This window comes from Mesoplodon mirus (genome assembly GCF_964341445.2).
Source record: "Mesoplodon mirus genome assembly, chromosome: 4".
NCBI lineage: Eukaryota > Metazoa > Chordata > Mammalia > Artiodactyla > Ziphiidae > Mesoplodon > Mesoplodon mirus.
The window spans coordinates 59,465,346-59,485,426 of NC_138979.1; the positions used below are offsets into that span (position 1 = coordinate 59,465,346).

At 39.2% G+C, this 20,081-nt stretch overlaps 1 protein-coding gene and 1 long non-coding RNA gene across 7 annotated transcripts in view; one reads left to right on the forward strand and one right to left on the reverse strand.

The window, feature by feature from the left end:
• Nucleotides 1-15,772, forward strand: part of KIF23 (kinesin family member 23) — a gene marked incomplete at its 3' end in the record, with an annotated part of 34,397 nt that extends 18,625 nt beyond the window's left edge. For 3 of the 6 annotated variants that reach the window (XM_082618494.1, XM_082618495.1, XM_082618496.1), the window contains 15 exons: nt 84-205; nt 1,493-1,595; nt 5,414-5,493; nt 5,578-5,697; nt 5,919-6,045; nt 6,603-6,761; nt 7,368-7,525; nt 8,364-8,537; nt 8,824-9,003; nt 9,277-9,588; nt 12,332-12,562; nt 13,387-13,469; nt 13,662-13,740; nt 14,375-14,445; nt 15,142-15,772. In XM_082618494.1, coding sequence (XP_082474620.1) covers nt 84-205; nt 1,493-1,595; nt 5,414-5,493; nt 5,578-5,697; nt 5,919-6,045; nt 6,603-6,761; nt 7,368-7,525; nt 8,364-8,537; nt 8,824-9,003; nt 9,277-9,588; nt 12,332-12,562; nt 13,387-13,469; nt 13,662-13,740; nt 14,375-14,445; nt 15,142-15,157 — 2,015 coding nt within the window. Of the gene's footprint in view, nt 1-83; nt 206-1,492; nt 1,596-5,413; nt 5,494-5,577; nt 5,698-5,918; nt 6,046-6,602; nt 6,762-7,367; nt 7,526-8,363; nt 8,538-8,823; nt 9,004-9,276; nt 9,589-12,331; nt 12,563-13,386; nt 13,470-13,661; nt 13,741-14,374; nt 14,450-15,141 lie in introns of those variants that run through there. The other 3 variants (XM_082618498.1, XM_082618499.1, XM_082618497.1) reach the window with 2 other exon arrangements.
• LOC309802723 overlaps nt 6,416-20,081 on the reverse strand; it is a 31,077-nt gene continuing 17,411 nt past the window's right edge. Inside the window, exons 2-3 of the long non-coding RNA XR_014293861.1 lie at nt 12,867-12,981; nt 6,416-6,724 (exon numbers count right to left, since the gene is read on the reverse strand). This is a non-coding gene — a long non-coding RNA (uncharacterized lncRNA). The remainder of the gene's footprint in view (nt 6,725-12,866; nt 12,982-20,081) is intronic.

Consider the following 20,081-nt stretch of genomic DNA (forward strand, 5'->3'; position numbering starts at 1 on the left):
ATCTGACAATACTTTTTGGTTTGGTAGAAAGTATGTACACTGACTTGGTAGAGATTTGATCAATGATTTCTCTGTCACTGTAGGCCAGAAAAAGCGACGAATTGCTAATACACATTTGAATCGTGAGTCCAGCCGTTCCCATAGCGTGTTCAACATTAAATTAGTTCAGGCTCCCTTGGATGCAGATGGAGACAATGTCTTACAGGTAAAGGTTTAACGTGTGGAGTGTTTTCTTGTTCTGAATCCTTAACTTTGGGAATCAGAGGTAAACCATGGAGGTTTCATTACACTGAATATTGCTCTAGAATTATATGTGTAGGTGATGACATTTAAAAAAAATGTTCCATTAATTAGATAGTATAGTTTTGGGAAACTGGCTATTAAATCTTAGAACCTGGAATTTTGTTGTTAAAAAGGTTTGCAAATCTTTATAAATATCTAATAGAGGAGATAAAACAATGAAAACATTTTATTTTATCTCTGAAGACTCATTTTGTATGTAGAAATTCAGTTAATGGTTTTTAAATGTTAGCAGTTAACTTTCCAGGCTAGGTACAGTTCAGGAGTGGCCAATTCTAAATTGTTCTTCTCTTGGCTGATAGGCCAGTAGGGCCCTCCATCTGCTGATCACTCTTTACTGCTGGGCCTGTCATGCTACAAGGCTTATATCAATTAGTAACAGCATTTGAGCCTGAATATATAAATCATTTAATAACTTTAAGCTATTAAAATGTAATTCCATTCAAAACATATTGTGAAGTTGTGGTATATCACGAAGGTTTTCAGATGGCAGGAGTAGATGGTACAGCATGGTACTAAAGACCACCAGGATTTGAATTCTGATTCCAAGGCATTTACTAGCTTGTCTCACCTAATTGTAATAAACTCCTTGTAATGCTGTGAGGGTTAAAGGAGGTGAGGCATGTAAAGTTTTTAGTCCATTGCCTGGCTTACAGTCAGCACTTGATAAAGGTTAGCTAGAAAATCCTTTTAAGTCAAGTCTCTATACACTTGCTTTCCATTGAATCATATCTAATATTATAGTATCAGTTATGTATCTCTTGACTTTCATTTCTTATAAGTTATTAGAGTATTATGAAATTATTAGACTGTTAAATTATCAAATATCTCATTATACAAATACTTAGCCTTGTTGTAGACTCACTATTTAGCAGACATTTATTGAGCTCCTGCTGAGTGCTAGGCACTGTGCAAGGTGCTGGAGATGAAGTGGTTAAAAGGTAGAATTCCTATTCTTGTGGAGCTTACAGTATAATGTAGAAGACCAGACAATGGGCAAGTAATGTCATGAGGATATTTATCATATGCTTTTAGCAAACTCTTCCCCCAAAACATGTATCCTTCACCCCTACTATACATTTTGTATTGTGCAAACATTGTATTCGTAAGACTTAATTTGATTTGAATATATTTAAAGAACACTGTAAACCAATTATAACTTATGTTACCGGCATTATAATCTTCCCTTCAGGAAAAAGAACAAATCACTATTAGCCAGTTGTCCTTGGTAGATCTTGCTGGAAGTGAAAGAACTAACCGGACAAAAGCAGAAGGGAACAGGTTACGTGAAGCTGGTGAGCAAAGCATAGTACTTAATTATTGCTACAACTTTCAAAAACTTGCCATGCCAGTTTATCGTCACTTATTGATAGGTGGTTTATGCATAACTGTCTTCAATTTGACTAAAAATTTAGAGGCTAAGTGACCAGTGCTTTTTCTTTAGTTATGGTGATTTGGTATTGATTACAACACATTGATTTCTTTAAGAATGAGGAAAAGTGAGTAAAATAAATATAAAATAGGTTATATTCATATTGAAAGTGTCTATTATATCTACGGCTGGCGTGTCAGTACTGGGTCCATTAAATTAAGTGATTGAATAGTTACTCCAACATTCAAAGTGGTAAAAATTGGCTTCTGGAGATAGGAAAAATCTTTGAATACAAAAGCCAGTTGAAAGGAAATCTGTGTGTGTGTTTTTCCCTTTTAATCTGTCATTTAGTACAGCCATTCATGTTATGTTTTATGTTAATAACATTTATAGAGTACTTACTGTGTTATAGGAGTTGAACACAGATATAAAGGATGACACCCTGCCCTAGAGAGCCCATCTAGTACGAGAGAGGCAGGTAACTAGAGTGTCTCAGTAGAGTATGAAGGAAGTGAGCACGAGGTGCTGTGGGAGTACAGAGCAGGGCTGCTCCATCCATTCTGGGGCTGTGTGTGAGAGGGGGGGCTTTGGGGAAGAATGCGTGGAGTTGACACTTAAATTGAAGCGTGAGCTCTTGAAGGATAGAATTAAAGGCATCGTTCCTGAGAGAACATGGCAGTGTCAGGGTAGCTAGAGTGTAGGGTGTGGGTTGGTGAGCCGTGACCACTGAGGCAGGAGGGCAAGGCAAGGTCATTAAGACACTTGACTATCATATTAGAAAGTCTGAATTTTTTCTTGAAGGAATAATGGTGACTACCAATTATTAAGGGACTAGTGTGTGTCATAGTATCTACTATATGTGGGCTTGATTTCTTGATTGTGACTTTTCAGGATTGTATCATACCCAGTTTTCTGATTGGAAGAGGTTAAGTAATTTTCCCAAGGTTAGAGCCTGGTTCAAACCCAGGTTGGTTGAACTTTCAAAACTTGTATCTTTCTGCTGTTACACAGTCAATGAAGGATTAGTTTTAGAAAGACCATTTCCCCAGTGTAGCAGATTAATTTACCAGAGGCAAGTCTAGAGAGATGAAAAGCAGTCAGGAGCCTTTTGCAGTAATGCAGATGAGCAATCGTGTCACCTGGAGGCAAAGGTCAGCCAAAACTAAGAGCTAGTTCGGAAGTAGGCCCATCTGGATGTGGAGAGGAAGGAAGAGAAGAGGGTAAATCAAGGAAGATCTTGATTGAGGAGAAGTAGCTTGAGGTGCAGGTATGGGCAGTTAAGAGTTTTGTGTTGGATATATTCAATTTATTCAAGTGTAAGTGCCTAGTAATTGGATGCAGACAGGTACATGGATTTGGAAGAGAGATTTGACTTGAGGTTTATAGGTTTAGGTTTTGCCAATAAAAGCATGATTTAAGCAATGGGGAAGATAAGATTATTCGAGGACAGGGCCTTGAGGACAACAAATCCTTGAGATGATTAATTTAGAGAGACTGGGAAGGAGAGAGTGGAGGGATAGCTAGGTGACTTGAGGGAGTATGGGATGACTAAACACACACACACACACACACACACACACTCTCTCTCTCTCTCTCTCTCTCTCTCTCTCTCTCTATATATATATATACATCTTTATAAGAAGACAGAGCATCCGGAATCCAGATCACAAGAGGAAGGATTAACCTTGATGGGAAAAGAGGTTTAGCTGGATTGGGAGGAAAGTAGAAACCTGAGGGTTCTGATGCTTTGGGGAGAAAAACAGAAAGGACGATCAGTGTTGATATGGATGGGGAACAGGTGTGACATGGTTAGGGAGTGAGAACTAGAAGAAGAGGATATTGTGCCTGGGGCACAGTTTAGCCTCAGGTTTCTAGAGGTGCTGCAGTTCTGAGTGACAAGGTTCAGGGCCTGGTTACAGTGGTAAAGAGAGAAAGATCTACTGGACTTGAGGAGGCTGGGGCCCTCCAATGGCAGGTCAGAGTGACCTTCCTCTTAGATCCTGAAGTTGACCCAGGAGCTGGCATGTATGGGGAACATTTATTTGAAGGCAGCATTAAGAAACTGGGAAAATGTTGCTGGCCTCCCTCTACTCACCATCCTTATAAAATGTCAGGCTTTAGAAAACAAGCAACTTTTATTCACAAGACTACAGGGCTGCAGGGGAAGCACCACCCTTCTGGGAAATAAAAGTAAGGCTGCAGGGCTTTGCACCATGGGATGGGGTAGAGCTTGTGGACACTACTCAGAATGATATTTTAGAATGTATAACATAAAATACAGGATTAAAAAGGAAACCAATTAGACTGAAATGTGTTTTTTAAAGTATTCTTAAAACCTGTCATATAGTAATTTATGTGCTTTATTAAGGCCTTAAATAAAATCCCAACAGCATGTCTAATAACTGCATAATTTCAAAGTATCTTGAGATCAGCAAAAAACCATAGTGTTATAAAAGTATCTGACTTCTACTGATTAAAAATCACAGGTGGTAGTACTACCACCAATGTAGGTTTTTGGCCTACATTCATAATGGAAGAAATGGCTAAATTTCAGAGATCAATAGAAATAAGGATGTAATTTATTTCCCATCCATGTATGCAGACTCCCTGAAGTGTACCCATGGACAAAACAGACCCCAGGTTAGGAACCCCTGGCATTAGGGAAAGAGGTGAATGGATCATTCTGTGAGAGGCCTGAGGATGAGGGAAGTCTGTTAACAGGAATATCGATTTTGGAGACACAACGTAAGAAAAGGAGGAAGGGCAGTGGGAGGTGGGGTCAAGAAAACTAAAGCACGCATCATGGAATATCACGGAGGTGCAGATGAGCTCTGTGGTTTTGTTTTTTTAATTTTTATTTATTTTTGGATGCACTGGGTCTTCATTGCTGCGCGCGGGTTTTCTCTAGTTGTGGCTCGTGGGCTCTAGAGCGCAGGCTCAGCAGTTGTGGCGCGTGGGCTTAGTTGCTCCACGGCATGTGGGATCTTCCCGGACCAGGGCTCGAACCCGTGTCCCCTGCATTGGCAGGGGGATTCTGAACCACTGCACCACCAGGGAAGCCTAAGCTCTGTGTTTTGAGAGGCGGCTAAGAATGAAAGCATGGTAGAGTCAGCTGACCTTAAGGTTTCAGGATGAAAAAATTCTCAGGTACTTCTGGGGTCTATGCAGGTGAGCTCTCCTGTGCTGTTGGCTTGATAGATCTGTCAGACTTGCCTTGACTGAGAAATTCAAATGAGTGGCCAGGACTAACAAGTATGCTGCCTAAGAAACCCTTGTTTAGATATTGAGGGAACAGATTTAGTTGGCTCTTAAGATACTTGACTGGTAGAAACAGGAGCTCCTCCTGGTGCAGGGGAGACTTCAGTGTCCGGATGGAGCCAACTGGAGCCTGAAATGGTCATGCTTTAGAGAAAATATTTTATTATGAGGATATTAAACATCTGTATCTAATATACTCTTTCACATCACAGTATTTAAGATTTGGAAGAAACTTTATGGGTCATGAAGCATAATGTTGCATTCAGTGGAGGGTCTTTATGATACAGTCCCTGAAGGACGGTACTCACCCTCTCCTGCAACACTGCCAGATAAGGATAGCTCTTTAAGTTGAGCCACTAAAATCTGTCATTTGTAATTTCCATCTAATAGTGCTATGAAGTAGGGATTTCACAGGCAAACAGACCACACTCTAGCTACTCAATTGTCGTCTTCAAATGTCTTCTGTGTACATTTTTCTGTCAGGTAACATTAATCAGTCACTAATGACGCTAAGAACGTGTATGGAGGTCCTGAGAGAGAACCAAATGTATGGAACTAACAAGGTAAGCAGCAGCCTTTGAACATTTGTATAGTTTTGTTTGTGTGCATTTTCTGCCTTATGTATTTGGATTTGAATATATTTATAGATGGTTCCATATCGAGATTCAAAGTTAACCCATCTGTTCAAGAACTACTTTGATGGCGAAGGGAAAGTACGCCTGATCGTGTGTGTGAATCCAAAGGCCGAAGATTATGAAGAAAGCTTGGTAATTTTAATGCCTTTATAAAGTCTGACTTTCTACAGAGAAAACAACCATTTGGATGTGAAGAATAACATTTTGAACATTTTTTAAACTGATACAGAACCATTAGTTACAGAAGTGAACTAATGACCAATCTATTACCGTTTCATTTACTAATTTCTTTAGAAAGACTTGGATATGCTTATTTGTTTAAAAAAACAAACCCCATTTATTTTGTGTCTTAGCAAGTCATGAGATTTGCAGAAGTGACCCAAGAAGTTGAAGTAGCAAGACCAACAGACAAGGCAATATGTGGTTTAACGCCGGGAAGGCGATACAGAAACCAGGCCCGGGGAGGTCCTGTTGGAGATGGTATGAGCTGCTGTTATGTCATTTGCCCACTGATGAGTCTGTCTGTCTGTCTGTCTCTCTTTTTTTTTTTTTGCGGTACGCGGGCTCTCACTGTTGTGCCCTTTCCCGTTGTGGAGCACAGGCTCCGGACGCGCAGGCTCAGCGGCCATGGCTCCCGGGCCTAGCCGCTCCGCGGCATGTGGGATCTTGCCGGACCGGACCAGGGCACGAACCCGTGTCCCCTGCATCGGTAGGCGGACTCTCAACCACTGCGCCACCAGGGAAGCCCCAATGTCTCTCTCTTTTTAAAAAAAAAATCTGTTTCACATAAGAAAACTGTTTACTTCCTTTCCCCTCGAAAACCAAGTGCAAAAAAAATTCTGAATCAAAGTATGTGACATTTCTTTTATTATATACCTTTTTTTCATTTTTCCTTCTTTATAACACATTTTTAAGGAAGTATTATGACAGCCCAACAAGGTACAATGTTGACTGGGGATCTTATCACAGTGTTAAAACTTGTTTGAGTAACTTTTTTCCTGTGTAACTAACTTTTTATTTTTAATAACTCAATACAGAACTGCTGGTTTCAGAAGTGGTTTTGCAGAGTTTTCCACCTTTGCCATCCTGCGAAATTTTGGATATCAATGACAAGCAGACTCTTCCCAGGCTGATTGAAGCACTAGAGAAACAACATCACCTACGACAAATGATGACTGATGAGTTTCACAAACAGGGTAAGGGCAAAACTGCAGTCATTTTAACACCAGAAATTTGCAGGGAATTGAGTTCTTTGTTGGGATAGAATTTTCAAGGAACGGTTATTTTGTCTCTGAACTTAGTAGTCCCCAAGGCATCATTTTATATTCCAAGAAATTAAAGCAAAAGAGAAAAGTGGGTATGAGTTTCTCCCTTTCAGAAATCAATAGTGATGATCAAAGGGATAACAGCTACTTTTTAGTTCCTACTAGTTACTTATTTGCAAGGCATTTAACATGTATTACATTATAATAACTATCTTTGAGAAAATCACTTAATCCTTTATTTCTAGTTTCCATCCGCAAAATGGGGATTGTAATTGCTCCTACATCAGGGTGCTGTAAGGATAAATGAGATAATGTGTGAAAATCATGTAGGACAGGAACAGCTTGGTACATAGTAAGTGCTCAGTGAATGTACTTGCACTTATCATCTTCATAAGAAAAATGTGAGATAAGTGGTATTTAAATCCTCATTTTGAAGTGAGGAAATGTGCTCAGAAAAAATGCCCACATCACATAAAAGTTGATTTCTTTGGTTATTTTCAAATCGGAGTAACCTTGGCCTGCATGCTCTTGTTTCAGCTATTACTTTTAAAGCTTTGTTGCAAGAATTTGACAATGCTGTTTTAAATAAAGAAAACTACATTCAAGGAAAACTAAATGAAAAGGAAAAGGTGATCTCAGGACAGAAATCGGAAATTGAACGACTGGATAAGAAAAACAAAACTTTAGAATACAAGGTTGGCTTTGGTATTATCATGGATGTATATTTAGCACTGGTCTCTGACTTAGCCGTTCTGCTATACTGGCCAGCAGCTGCTGCTTACTGGGAGTTATCATTTGGTTATTTACTAATCTTCATCCCATCCCCAAAAAGAGGAAATATGAGTGAAAAGCATAAAAGGGGTAATACACTCTTTAATTTTATGAAATAAACTTTAGCAATCGAAGAGAATGTTCTACAGTTTAGCTTTGATTATAGCTTGCTTTTTGATTTACTAATGTGTAATGTTTGTTCTCTCATTCACTGAGGATCATTTAGAGAGTACACATTCATTCTAGAGAGAAGCTAATCTCAACCGATATAGTGCTCTCTATTCTGAAAGTAGCCTAAAAATTAAATTTTAGGCCTTAATTTTCAGGAAAAGTAATTTTCACATGAAATCAGTTATAACTTCATCTTTCAGTGAGGAACTTGTTTAAAAGTTCTCATTTCTAGGAATGGAGGTGGGAATTCAGATGAAATTTTAGAAGAAAATGCCTTCTCCATGATTTTTCTTTCCATAACTATCCTTGCATAAGATTATGAGAGAGATTTTTGTGTGTGTGTGTGGTATGCGGGCCTCTCCCGTTGCGGAGCACAGGCTCCGGACGCGCAGGCTCAGTGGCCATGGCTCATGGGCCCAGCCGCTCCACGGCATGTGGGATCTTCCCAGACCGGGGCACGAACCCGTGTCCCCTGCATCGGCAGGCGGACTCCCAACCACTGCGCCACCAGGGAAGCCCGAGAGAGATTATTTTAAACCTACTTGAAATGTTTACATACCAAATGCTGAACATAATGGTCTACTTTCCCAGGTTGAGATTTTAGAGAAAACAACGACTATCTATGAAGAAGACAAGCGCAATCTGCAACAGGAGCTGGAAACCCAGAATCAGAAACTTCAGCAACAGTTTTCTGACAAGCGCAGACTAGAAGCCAGGCTGCAAGGCATGGTGACAGAAACAACCATGAAGTGGGAGAAAGAATGTGTGAGTGTCATTCATACAGTGCTCACGTCAGGGATGATTCATCTCTAATTGGAGCATTCTGAATCCCTTGTACTTCGGGTAGGGTTTTAGTGGTGGTGGCCACAGCAGCCCCTATTCAGTTCCTCTTCCTTCCTTCCTTCCTCTGCCCTTACAAGTCACAACAAATTAGTAAGCATTATGAAGAACTGGAGAACTCTCATCTTTAGGAAGTAAAGCGTTCAGGTAAACTAGTGCATTTGTTTGCTATAACTGAATTAGAATATTTATCACCATATATAATCTTCAGGAGCGTCGAGTGGCAGCCAAACAGCTGGAGATGCAAAATAAACTCTGGGTGAAAGATGAAAAACTGAAACAACTGAAGGCTATTGTTACTGAACCCAAAGCTGAAAGGCCAGAGAGACCCTCTCGGGAGCGCGATCGAGAAAAAGCTACTCAAAGACCTGTTTCTCCATCACCAGTACCTGTAAGTTATTTGTAGTTGTGTAGTAACTTAGTAGTACTAGAGAAGGTTTGTTCAGATTAGGTGACTATTTCTGTGAGAATCAATTTTTTGTTTTATATTATTGTATTTCTCAAATTTCTATTTATAAATATTTTCAAATTTAGTATAAACACAAATTTAGTATAAAAATTAGTAATTTAGTACAAAAATTATGTCTTCCTGTGCTAATATTAAAGTAATGAATTGTTTCATTTTTTCAAGTCTTGCTCATTAATTTCTCTTCAATTTTTTTAGCCTTCTAGTAACTATATTGCTCAGATTTCCAACGGCCAGCAACTCATGAGCCAGCCACAGCTACATAGGGGCTCTAACTCTTGCAGCAGCATTTCTGTAGCTTCCTGTATTTCGGAATGGGAGCAGAAAATTCCTTCGTACAACACACCTCTCAATGTCACATCTATTGCAAGGCGTAGGCAGCAGGAGCCAGGACAAAGTAAAACTTGTATCGTGTCAGACAGAAGGCGAGGGATGTACCGGACTGAAGGCAGGGAGGTGGTTCCTTCACTCAGAAATGAGATAGAAATAGAAGAGGATCACTGCAGCAGGGTCAGTGCCAGTATTATTTTAAAGCATTGTAGCAATAGATTTTAATCTTCTGTGTTTTTTTAACTAACTTGGTTCAGAAAGTTCAATGGAAAGATGGGTGAGCGCTAATATAAACAAGGTCTAATTTTTCTGTTAGTTTGAAAGATCAAATCACCCTGAAACTGAGGCCTAGCTCTTCACCTGAAAAAGCCTAAACCCATTTGGCACAGAAATACTGCCTCCTGTTCAGTGAAAGCAAGTCAGTGGGGCACATCCCAGAGTCACATGTGCTTTTCAGCTGCATAAACTGATGAGCATCCACAAAGTCAGTGACTGAGTGTCTTAGAGCACATTTTCCATTTCTGATTTTGGTTTCTCTTCCCCAAATTAGACTTTTTGCTGTTTTCGAACTTTCATTTTTAAAATTGCTTTCCCAGACTTTTATTTTGAAAAATAGATTTGTAAATATTTTTTTTCTTGAACCTTTGACAGTAAGTCATAGACTTCGTGTCCTACATAACCACAATCTTCATCACACCTAAGATGTTAACCCTGAAACAGTTCATGTTTACATTTCCCCAGTTGTCCCAATAATGGCTTTTCTTTTTTCAAACCTTGGTCCTATCAAGGTGAATACATTCTATGTGGTTATTATCTCTCTTTAATCTCGTTCAATATAAAATAGTCCATCCTCCCCTTTTTTGATTTTCATGACATTGACTATTTTTTGAAGAGCCCAGGCCAGCTGTTTTATAACTGCTGAAGAAAGGTTTCCACCTCCAATACATTGCGTTTAATCTCAAGGCCTTTATTTCAATTTACAAGGGCTCTGCCTCATTCAAGGGTGTTTAAACAAATTCGTGTCTATATTTTCTTCTTAAGGATTAAGGTAAAGTTTTCCTTTGAATCTGAGTAAGTGGACAAAGTTAATATTGTGAATTTACATTTAGTAAAATTTTAATATATCTCTTTAAGAATTTTTCTTCTAAACAACTTAATCTTACAGTAAATATTTGCTTTAGATTTTCTTGTGGTATAATTTAGGGTGCAGAAAAATTTCATTCAGGTGGCCTGCATTCCTGATTATTAAGGGATGATGATGAATTACAAGGTATTTACCAAGGCAACGGATAATTCTAAAGTCGCTTAAGTTCTTTACTTTGCAGATTTTGCTTTAAACCTTTTTAGGGAGCAAATCATGGTGGCTGGTCTTTCTGATCAACTCTAATAAATCCCCCTTATTTCATGCAAGTCTATAGACTGAAAACTATTCAAGGCCTACTTATGCCTGGTCAACATTTATGTAATATCTAATTTGGCTATGAGATATTTAAGAGGATTTACTAGAGGTCCTTTAACTTCTTCATTTGAAATCAAAATCTCTTTAGAAGTGCAGCAGAGAAAAGTTTAGGCTAGTGTCTATGCATCTGGGTTTGTTGGTCAAAAATCAGGTCAGGTGGACTGAATTTATAATACTTCAGTGAGGAAGAAATTTAAAATATCATTTATTTCATAAACAATAGAAGAATGTAAGGACTGTTGTCTTTCCAAAGCTTGTTTCAGAATGTATTTATTGCTAAGTGTGTTTGAGAAATCTGTCACCTTTGCTAAATGGTAGGACATGAGAGCCACATTCTTCCTTTACAACATTAAGCTATTTTAAGAATGGGAAGTTTCCTGCTTGTTGTGAGGTTTGGGCATCCAGAGTGGCAAACTCTATTGCCCATGTTTTAGTATCATGATTTGTCACTAGTGCTTCATTTGTTTCTTGTACAGGGAAAAACACTTCAGTTCTCCGCATACGCATTTTAAATTAGATGTTCATACTTGACCAGCTTTGAAGGATTGGGGCTGTGGCAGACTGTTTCATTTCCTTTCCGTTTTGTAAACAGAAAGATGTTTGCAAAGTTACAAAGAAACTATTAACTATGTTCTGTATGTGATTTTTTTCCCCCCCTTAGGCTGAATGTGCTAAATTTAACTGTCCTAAAGTTATGTAACATTTTACTGCAAGCATCTAGTTTTTCATTGTATGATAGAGGCTGATTTGACAGTATATTCTTTATCTAGTTCTTGGAACCTTTATGAAACGTTTGGGGGAAAAGGTATGTTTTAGCCATTATTGTTTTTGAACTTTTCAAAAAGTTGTGTTTTGAGATTTTTAACAGTACTCAGAAGTATTTTATTTACATTCTTTTAATCATTTTATACACAAGGTTTTCATTATACCTTATGTTCTTTAGCAGTCTGTAGTCTACAGCTCCATCAGCTTCGGGGAGGGTCCTGTTTTGTAACAGCAGTATTTTCTCTCTTGTTTAGAGGCTTATGATATATTTAGGGCTTCTGCTGGTCTTTCTGAAGCTTTTAACTTAGTCATGGACCTAACAGATTACCTCACAATAGCAGGCACAAATACTGGTTTTTGATTAAGAATGCAAAATGAATTACTTGTCCTGAATACCACCTATGCAGGAAAGACGAGCGGCATTACCAGAACTTTTCCTTCCATTCTTTGTTGAAAGGGAAGCTCCCTAGTAGAATATATAATACATATACACAAGCTGGTGTTAAGAGATGTTCGTTGGTTTTAAATACAAAGAGAACATTTAAATTGCTTGAGTAACGTTTAGCTTTTGCAAAGGTTCATGCATTTGTTTTGACATTGTCACCAACTAATGTAGCCCAAACTGCTGCACTTCTGCTTGCATGCTTAAATTAATTCTGGGTTATGCTTGTCTCTTGATTCCTCTTTCAACCTGATCAGAATGCACCACCAATTCGTCTGCGACACAGACGATCACGCTCTGCGGGAGACAGATGGGTAGATCATAAGCCTGCCTCTAACCTGCAAACTGAAACAGTCATGCAGCCACAAGTCCCTCATGCCATCACTGTATCTGTTGCAAATGAAAAGGCACTAGCTAAGTGTGAGAAGTACATGCTGACCCACCAGGAACTAGCCTCCGATGGGGAGATTGAAACTAAGCTAATTAAGGTAAAAAATTTACACAAGAGAAGGTCAGCTTAACAAAAAACCATTTACTCTTCCTGTGTGTCAACACAGGCAGTGTCAACTGGAACTTAAATGGGTATTGATAAAACCCTTTTGTTTGTTAGAAAACTAAAGTAACGACTTAGATTATGACTCTGCTAAATTAGAACTAAATCTGCTACTTTGTCAAATGAGGCTTAGAGTCTCAGGTTTGTTAGAGGAACTCCAGATGTATTACGTACTTTTAATTAATATGTATTTTGTTTTAACCCCTACTTAAGAAGTAAACCAAACAAAGAACTCCTACCTTTGATTGTACTGTCACTTGAGGGAATTCCCTGGCAGTCTGTGGTTAGGACTCTGTGCTTTCACTGCCGAGGGCCTGAGTTCGATCCCTGGACCAGGAACTAAGATCCCACAAGCTGTACAGTGCAGCAAAACAAAAACAACTGTACTGTTATTTGAATATGAGAGGAGGGGTACATCCAGAGAAGAAAGTATACTGCCTTCTAACGTTTAGAAGTTTCTGACAGATTTCTTGATCTCTAGTGTAGTTTTTAAATTATAGGTTGAATAAAAAGGAATGTTATTTTCTGCAATTAAGAATGCTACTAATTATATTACATTGGACTTCTTTAGTGAGAGATATGTACACAAATCTTTAAAGTATTTTAACGGTACAGACCCAGCAGTCCAAGCACCATCTGGTTTTGTGGATGGGAGTTTCCATAAAACAGCAGAGTCTTCAATTTAATTTGAAATATATATGTATGTTTACCCTTTGGATGTATAAAAAGTGTAATGGTGACCTTTTCTCTTGGCTGTAGGGTGATGTTTATAAAACAAGGGGTGGTGGACAATCCGTCCAGTTTACTGAAATTGAGACTTTGAAACAAGAATCACCAACTGGGTGAGTGATCATCAAATTCCTTTCTTTAGAGGGCTGTCATTTTCTTAGCTGCTCATTCTTGAGGAACTGACTAGCCTGTAAAATGTATCAATTCTCTGAAGGAGTATATATGGTATTTCCCTATTTCTAATATATTTCCTGTTCTTAGATACAAAAAATAACTGTTGCATTCTATTTTCCCTTTTTCTGTAGTCGAAAACGAAAATCTTCCACAGGAGCACCTGCCCCACCAGATGGAACAGAGTCTGAATGGACCGACGTAGAAACAAGGGTAGGAGTAAAAAATATTTGCTAGGGATGTCATATTTTAAGCCCTACCAGCTGTAGCTTTTCATGCTCTTTGAAACAAACAACTAAGGTCTGATCCCACATGGCCAATGCAGCCTGTAGGCCTGTCCCCAGCACATCTGAGAAGGTATTTGTATTTCTGCCCTGGTTTTACTGGAGCTCTTCAGCTCAAAGCCCGTTTTTAGTGTAGAGGGGTAAGGCCCAAGAATCAAGTCAGAGAGTATCACCCTAGAATAACAAGAATGCCCATCAAACTGATGGGAATCTTCTCAGGAGAAGAACTTCCCTGTGGAACTGTTATTCCTGAGGAGAGAGTGACATAATAAAAGATCATGGGAAGGTGGGGGTCAGCCGGCCAAGCTCTAGCCTTTGCCACTTTCTTCTTCCTGATAGAAAATGAGGAGATTTACCTGAATGATCTCTGAAGACCCTTCCACCTCACAATTTTTGTGGCACATCAAATAAATTTCAAGTACCTGATTAGTATTTTAACATATGTATCTGCGCTGGACTAGAAAGCAATGTTGGATTTCACCTTGGTTGAATCTGTCTAAATAGATCTGTTTAATAGACTGCAGAGAGGAGCTGATCTTTCCTCTCTGTGGTTTTTCTCTCAGTGTTCTGTGGCTGTAGAGATGAGAGCAGGGTCTCAGCTGGGGCCTGGGTATCAGCACCATGCACAACCCAAGTGAGTACTGACCACGTGTGGCCTTTCTCTGTGTTTTCCCTCCCCACCACCCACTTTTTTTTTTTTTTTAAAGAGGACCTATGTGGTTTTTGTTTGCCCATTGGAATATCTGGGCCCTGCTGGCAGACGACGCTAGGCAGTAGCAGTGCTGAGAACCGGGGCCGGGGGGCGGTGGGGGCGCTGAATAAGAGCAATTAGAGCTGTAAGAACATTCGCTCTTGTTCTTTTTGCCTGTGCTCATAAAGTTTTCAGAGGCTGAACTGAGATCACCTATAAGGAGGGGAGGCTGGAGTCAGGGATGGCAGCTCCTCGTGTAATTCATTCTTTCCTAATCCCCCTCTTTTTACAGCAAAAAGTGTTCGCTAAAATAAAACGGAATGGCAGAATTTATGGCCCATTTTTCTCCCCATATTAATCAAACCCACTGCTTTTCAAATATCTACCTATACAGGTCCATGTGTCCATTTTTGACACACGTATTCCTTAGGCAGTTTGGAAAATCAATGCAACAGGATAAAGATGGAAAGTTCTGTTTTTTAAATTTAATACTAGATAAGCATATTTTATAAGTTATTTGCTTTCTTAGAGGGACTTTTAACTCTTCCCATGATAAAACAGGAATTCTCTCAAAGCCCTCCTAGAGATTTATTGCAAAATTCAGCACTAAATGCTGGTTTTCATTTTTTTTCATTTTAGGCGCAAGAAGCCATGAATTGACAGTCCCAATAACAAAAGAACATTTTCATTTGTGTTGATTTCTCCAAAGCAATGCCAGAAGGAGTCTTCTGAATGAATCATCTTGTAGAACTCCAGCTTTGTTGAATACCACAGACCTCAGATATGCCATCATACACTGGCCTACATAAAGATTCCCCTATGGCTCCAAAGATATCTAGGATTCTACAAACTTTTTATATTATACACCTTGCCGTATTTAATATTAATAGCAGAGAAAGACCCCTCTTTCTCATGCCATATGAACTTTTTTATAATGCTATTTTTTTGTATATTTCTTGTATACTTATAAACTAATTCATGCATGTATTTGTTTTAGGTGATTAAGGAAAATATATATCTAGGTCATGCTTTGCTTTTTATTGTGACTTTTCTACTTCTTGTCTGAATATTTAAGGGTTTTTAAAAAAAACAAATGCTGCTATTGATTAGCTGCAAGAATGCACTTTAGACGTATTTGACAATTCAAACCTCCAAAATAAATAAAGATGTCAGAGACTGGCCAATACTAAAACCATTTTAGGAAGGTGTTCTGAATTTTGTATATATGTACTTTCTGACATTTAGCTATACCAAAAGAATTGAAATAAAAAGCACTAAAATACAAGGTTGTGTGATAGTAATTTAACACTTAGTCCCAGAACCTAGCATTGTGCCTTGCTGGCACATTTGTGGGATGAACTAAAAGAAAGCACTAGAAATTTCTCTCACCACATTGAGGATACTTGTTTCAGCATGCAAAGGAACAGCTTCAAAAGGGGCTATTTCCTCTGTTGAAAACCAGGAACATTCTCCCAGCCCACTGGGTGTACTGCAGCCCCTGGGCAATCCTTCACACACAGACTGTGTTTGATTTGGAATCTTCCTTTTACTTCATTCAACTTAGGGTTTCAAGACCAGCACTCAGTCTCCAGGTATGAAAATTTGAAATTACTGATATTACACCCAACTCACATGCATAGATAAAAGGTAGAGGAGCAAGTGCTGGCAGCAGCATGGCGGTGTGAGTTGTAAATAAAAGGGAACAAAAGGAACAACTAATGGGTCATTCATAACTGAACAAAAGTATCTGTACATTACACCAGAACATCCAAAAGATTTCCACCGATAAGCGCTTCAGAACGTAGGTGGATGGACCTTGGAGGGGGCTGCAGATCCAAGGGAGCGCCTCAGCCCCACTCGCTGTGGGCGCGGTGGGAAGCTAGACTGGGAGTGCAGCACCGGGTGGACAGGAGGTCCAGCCAGCCCGACAGAGAACCAGGCACACTGTGGGGAGCGGAACGGAGACCAGTTTGGAGGCAGAGGAAGAGCAGGAGCACACTGGGTGTCCACTGCCAGGGACAGCAGCCACCTCCCTCACAGAGGTCTCTAAGGGACTGCCTGGCTGGTCACAGCTGGAGGAACCTGTTTCTCTCCAGCAGCACGAATTCCTCAGGAGCGACCTCCCTGACTAGTGGAAGTGGAAAGAGGGAGACAAGAACAAAGGGCACTGAAGTATCTCACTCCCTGCCCTCTGCCTCAGATTTCAGCAGGAGGTCCATGCATGGCCCTCTGGGGGCTCCCTGCAGTGGAGGATCTCCCTGCCAGGCTGTGGGCAACCACAGGTGCTGAGCCCACACTTGCCCACTCTGCTGCCAGCTTTTTTACAGGCACTCCCTAGCACAGCCCCAGAGCCGGCTCAGGTAGAGAAACCGAAAACTTGAGCTATGGTGCCACCTTCTGGAGAATAAAAGCAAGGTTTCTAATTGCCAGTGTTGAACAAAGTAAGCAACTAATAAAAGAAACGTGTGCTACTTCAAACTCAATGGCAGGGGCACATTTTACCAAGCACTATGAAAAATCACGGTGATATGGTATCACAATGAGAAAAATAATAATTCTTCAGCAACTGAACCCAAAGGCACAATACGGTGATCTGATAAAGAAGTAAAAACAGCTGTGATGAAGGATTTATTTGCTGAGCTACAAGAAAACTCAGGCAATTCAAGAATATAGAAATAAAGTTACTGAATGTAAGGTGTTGTTTACCAAATATACTGAAATTTTTAAAAAGAACCAAATTCTGGAGCTGAAGAATTCAATGAATGACATCAAGAATGTATAGAAAGCTTAGGAAATAAGGCAGATGAGATCTGGGAAAGAATCTGCAACACAGAGGGTAGAAATTTAGAAATGACTCAGGAGGAGAGAGAACTAAGATTTTTAAAAAGTGAAGAAAACCTACAAGAACTCTCATATATGACGACAAAATAAATGTAAGAATAACGGTCTACCAGAAGGAGCAGAGAGGGAGAGGGGAGCAGAGAGTGTGTATTTAAAAAAATAATAGCTGAGAATCTCCCAAGCCTGGGGAGGGAATTGGATATAAAAGTCCAAGAAGGTAACAGGACACCCTATTATCTCAATGCAAAAAGACCTTCTCCAAAACACTATAATGAAACTGTCAAAAATCAAAGAAAAAAAAAGAAAAAATCTTAAAGGCATCCAGGGATTAAAAAAAAAGTAGCCTACAAAGGAATCCCCATAAGGCTATCAGTGGATTTCCCAGCAGAAATTCTATAGGCCAGGAAAGAGTGGAATGACATATTCAAAGTGTTGAGGATAAGTACGGCCAGCCAAGAATACTTTATCCAGCAAAGTTAACCTATGAAGGAGAAATAAAGGCTTTCCCAGACAAACAAAACCTGCCATGCAGGAAATGCTGAAAGGAGTTCTTCAGCTGAAACAGAATGATGCTAATTAGTGACATAAAAACAAATGAAAGAACACGTAAAAAGAGGTAAATTGGGACACCAAAAGTATAAAAGGGGAGGAATAAAAAGGGTTGAATCTTTATAGGCGAATGAAAACAAGGTGCTATCAACAGCATGAAAAGGACTATTTTACCTATGAGATATATTATAAGCCACAAGGTAACCACAAAACAAAAATCTAGAGGCATGAAACATTAAAAAAAAAAAGCGGGAGTGGGGGGAAGACTGAGCAAATCACTAAGGAAAACCACCACTTTACAAAGGTAGACAGAAACAACAAAGAAAGGAGACAGAAGGGAGTGATATCAATAATCACTCCAAATATATGATATCACTTATATGCAGAATCTAAAAAAAAAAAAAAGGATACAAATGAACCTATTCACAAAACAGAAACAGACTAACAGACTAAGAAAATAAACTTCTGGTTACCAAAGGTTACCAAAGGGGAGGGATAAGTTGGCAGTTTGGGATTGACGCATTCATGCTGCTATATTTAAAATATTTAAAATGAAAAGACAACCCACAGAATGGGGTTTGTAAATGATGCTACCGACAAGGGATTAATCTCCAAAATATACAAACAGCTCACGCAGCTCAATATCAAAAAAAAAAAAACCCAAAACAACCCAATCAAAAACAACCCAGATCTAAATAGACATTTCTCCCAAGAAGACATACAGATGGCCAAAAAGCACATGAAAAGATGCTCAACATCACTAATTATTATTAGAGAAATGCAAATCAAAACTACGAGACATCACCTCACATTGGTCAGAATAGCCATCATAAAAAAATCTACAAATAATATATGCCGGAGAGGGTGTAGAGAAAAGGGGACCCTCCTACACTGTTGGTGGAAATGTAAACTGGTACAGCCACTATGGAGAACAGTATGGAGGTTCCTTAAAAAACTAAAAATAGAACTACTGTATGACCCAGCAATCCCATGCCCAGGCACCTACCCAAAGAAAACCATAATTTGAAAACATACGTGCACCCCAGTGTTCATTGTAGCACTATTTACAATAGCCAGGATATGGAAGAAACCTAAATGTCCATCAACAGAGGAATGGATAAAGAAGATGTGTACATATATACAATGGAATATTACTCAGCCATAGAAAAGAACAAAATAATGCCATCTGCAGCAACATGGATGGACCTAGAGATTGTCATACTGAGTAAAGTAAGTCAGACAGAGAAAGGGACTTCCCTGATGCAGGGGGCCCAGGTGTGATCCCTGGTCAGGGAACTAGATCTCTCATGTGTGTCGCAACTAAGAGTTCACATGCCACAACTAAGCATCTACATGCTGCCATTAAGAAGTCAGCATGCCGCAACTAAGAAGTAAGCATGCCGCAACTGAGAGCCCACATGCCGCAACTAAGACCCAGTGCAGCCTAAATAAATAAATATTTTTTAGAAAACCCAGAAAGACAAATATCAGATGATATCCCTTATATGCAGAATCTAAAAAAAAAAAAAAATGATACAAATGAACCTATTTACAAAACAGAAAGACTCCCAGACTCAGAAAACAAATTTATGGTCACCAAAGGGGAGGGATAAATTGGGAGTTTGGGATTGACATATACACACTACTATATTTAAAATAGATAACAACAAGGACCTATTGTATAGCACAGGGAACTCTGCTCAGTGTTCTGTAATAACCTAAATGGGAAAAGAATTTGAAAAAGGATATATATATGTATAACTGAACTACTTTGCTGTACATCTGAAACTAACATGACATTCTTAATCAACTACCCTCCAATATAATATAAATTAAAAAAAGACTAAATCAGGAAGAAATAGAAAATATGAACAGACCAATAATAGCCAACTAGATTAAGTCTGTAGTCATAAACTTCCCAACTGAGAAAACCCCAGGACCAGATGGCTACACTGGCGAATTCTATCAAACATTCAAAGAATAATCAACATCAATCCTTCCCAAACTCTTACAAAAATTTGAGAAGGTAATACTTCCAAACTGATTCTATTGATATGAGGCCAGCATTACCCTGAAGCCAAAGCCAGATAAGGACACCACAAGAAATGAAAACGATAGATCAATACCCCTGATGAACATAGGAACAAAAAGTCTCAACAAAGTATCAGCAAACTGAATTCAAGAACTCT